Below are 2,126 nucleotides of genomic sequence, written 5' to 3' on the forward strand. Positions count from 1 at the left end.
GTGGAGGGGTGGGGTGGGGTGGGGTGTCCTCCCCTCCCCTCGCAGCAGGAGGCAGCAGCCTGCTGCTGGTGCTGGCTGGAGGACTCGAGATGCCTCCTGAGGTTGAGGGGTAAGATCTAAAGCTCTAAGAGTGGTCTCTGGTGGTTCTCTGTGTCTGGCAGCCCAGGCACTACGTGTGCTCACTGCTCCGTGCAAGGCTCCATGGTACGTCCTGGGGGTTTAGTGCGCTTAAGGGAGCAGCCGCTGAGGGGACGGGAGATGGCAGGGTGGATCAGGACTCTGCCCCTCCTGTCCCGCTACTGCTGTGAGGAGACTGCAGGGCCCCCAAGGAGGGGGAAATGACCTGCCCGCGTACTTGAGCCCAGGAGGAGGTGTGGGGCCAGCCACTGGCTCAGGCCCTGGCTGGGTGAGCGCCTTCGCAGCGAAGGCAGGAACCTCACGGCATCTCGACATCGTTTGGGTTTTCTCAGAATCCCCAGTCTGTGCTGAAGAGAAAAGCCCTCTGGATGGTGCTGGCTGTTCAGAGGCTGGGCTGGCCCAGACTGTGGTAAGGAGGAGCAGGTTTCAGAGCACTGCTGTGGCTGTCACAGTGAGGTAGGAGCCTTTTTCTTCTCCTGCGTGTACAGCTGGTTTGAGATCGGGTAAAGCCGTGTAAGAGTCATAAATGTGGGGGTTGGAGAAGGTTCCCCTGCGCCAGAGAGTGATGCTTTCCCTGGCCGTGCTCGTTGCTCGTACGGCGCCCAGGATAACCAGCAGTCAGTGCATGCCGAGGGGGCCGGAGGCAGGCGAGCCTGACCCTGGGGACGTCACCCCCGCTGTCAGCGAGGGGGCTTTGCTCCAGGCCTTTCTAGAAAGGGAGCTGGGTCTGTTCCAGCAGCTGCTTCACAGGACGTTGGTGTTGTGTTTTGCTTTCACAGATGGTTTACTACTGAAGAGAGGAGAAGGCGCCACGTGCAAGTCCTACTCTGAGAGCTCGCTTTGTGCCTGTTTCCTTTAGCTGAGGAGTCATTTATTTTCTTTGGTATTGGGTTATTTCAGAGAGCTGTGAGCACACAGAGTAGCCTAGAGCGGCACTAACCACAAAAGAGAGGGACCAGGGGTGCAAGCCCTCAGGGGGACAGCAGCGCAAGAGATACCAGCCCCTGCCTCCACCCCACGCCACCCCACGCAGAGCTCTGCTCCCTGTCTGGCACCGAACCCTCACCTTCCCTCGGTGACAGACAGGAGCTGCAGCCTCTGCTGTGGCTGGGCTGACGGGGTTTTCCCTGCAGTCCTCGGGGTGGTCTGTCTCCTGGTGTGCTCCCAACAGTCACCCTCTCGGTGACAACTCTGGGACAGGCTGTGCTGGCTGATGCCTTTCTCCAGTAGTGATGGCTGCGGATCAGCCCAGTGAGGTTCCCTGGTGGTTCACGGAGGTGAAATACTCCTGGATCGCTGCAAACCACAATCATCCACGGCTGAGATTCTGCTCCTTTGGGGGCTCTGGGTTTCATCGTGTGCCTGTAGCAGCTACTCGGTGGTTGGAAAATGACTGAGGTGGTTCCGCACTGCCCGCGCTCTGCGGTGTGGGGGTCAGAGACACCCTGAGGCTGCGCAGCAACAGCTGAACCACGGGCAGTTACCAGCGCTGTTCTGATCGCGGATCAGCAGCATCCTACCACAGAGAAACCTAGCGACTGCGATGAGAATTAACTCCATCCCAGTCAAAACCAGTACAAACCAGTTCTCGGTCAGATTCCTCCAAGGGAAGGCAGTTGCTGAAGGAGTGTGTGCTCCTTGATGTTTGGGCTCATGGGTCTGCTGTGATCTTGCTCGGGGAGATATGGGGCTTGTTCAGGCTCGGGGGAGGATGCTGGAGAAATTTGAGGGGAAAGGACCTTAGAAATACTAATGTTTAAGTAACGTAAATTTTAAAATCGTTATTAAGTGCAATTATTCGCTCGGAAGTATAGAATTGATTCACTGTGCAATAGGTGGGATTTCTTCATGTCTGGTGAAAATCCAGATGCTAAGCCTTTTTAATGATACATTTTGCAAATACTAAATAAACGCTAAGACTTTAAGTAATAAATGGAGCGGGCTAAGTCCCCGCAGCCTCGCGACAATACTATGATACGCCGGACTCT

At 56.2% G+C, this 2,126-nt stretch overlaps 1 protein-coding gene across 1 annotated transcript in view; it reads left to right on the forward strand.

Moving 5' to 3' along the window:
- Window positions 1-547, forward strand: part of ALDH3A2 (aldehyde dehydrogenase 3 family, member A2) — a gene marked incomplete at both ends in the record, with an annotated part of 5,135 nt that extends 4,588 nt beyond the window's left edge. Inside the window, 1 exon segment of the mRNA XM_010143868.1 lies at window positions 471-547. Within this exon segment, the coding sequence (XP_010142170.1) occupies window positions 471-547 (77 nt within the window).
- Window positions 548-2,126: the final 1,579 nt, after the last annotated feature.

Source organism: Buceros rhinoceros, unplaced genomic scaffold (assembly GCF_000710305.1).
Source record: "Buceros rhinoceros silvestris isolate BGI_N320 unplaced genomic scaffold, ASM71030v1 scaffold35859, whole genome shotgun sequence".
NCBI lineage: Eukaryota > Metazoa > Chordata > Aves > Bucerotiformes > Bucerotidae > Buceros > Buceros rhinoceros.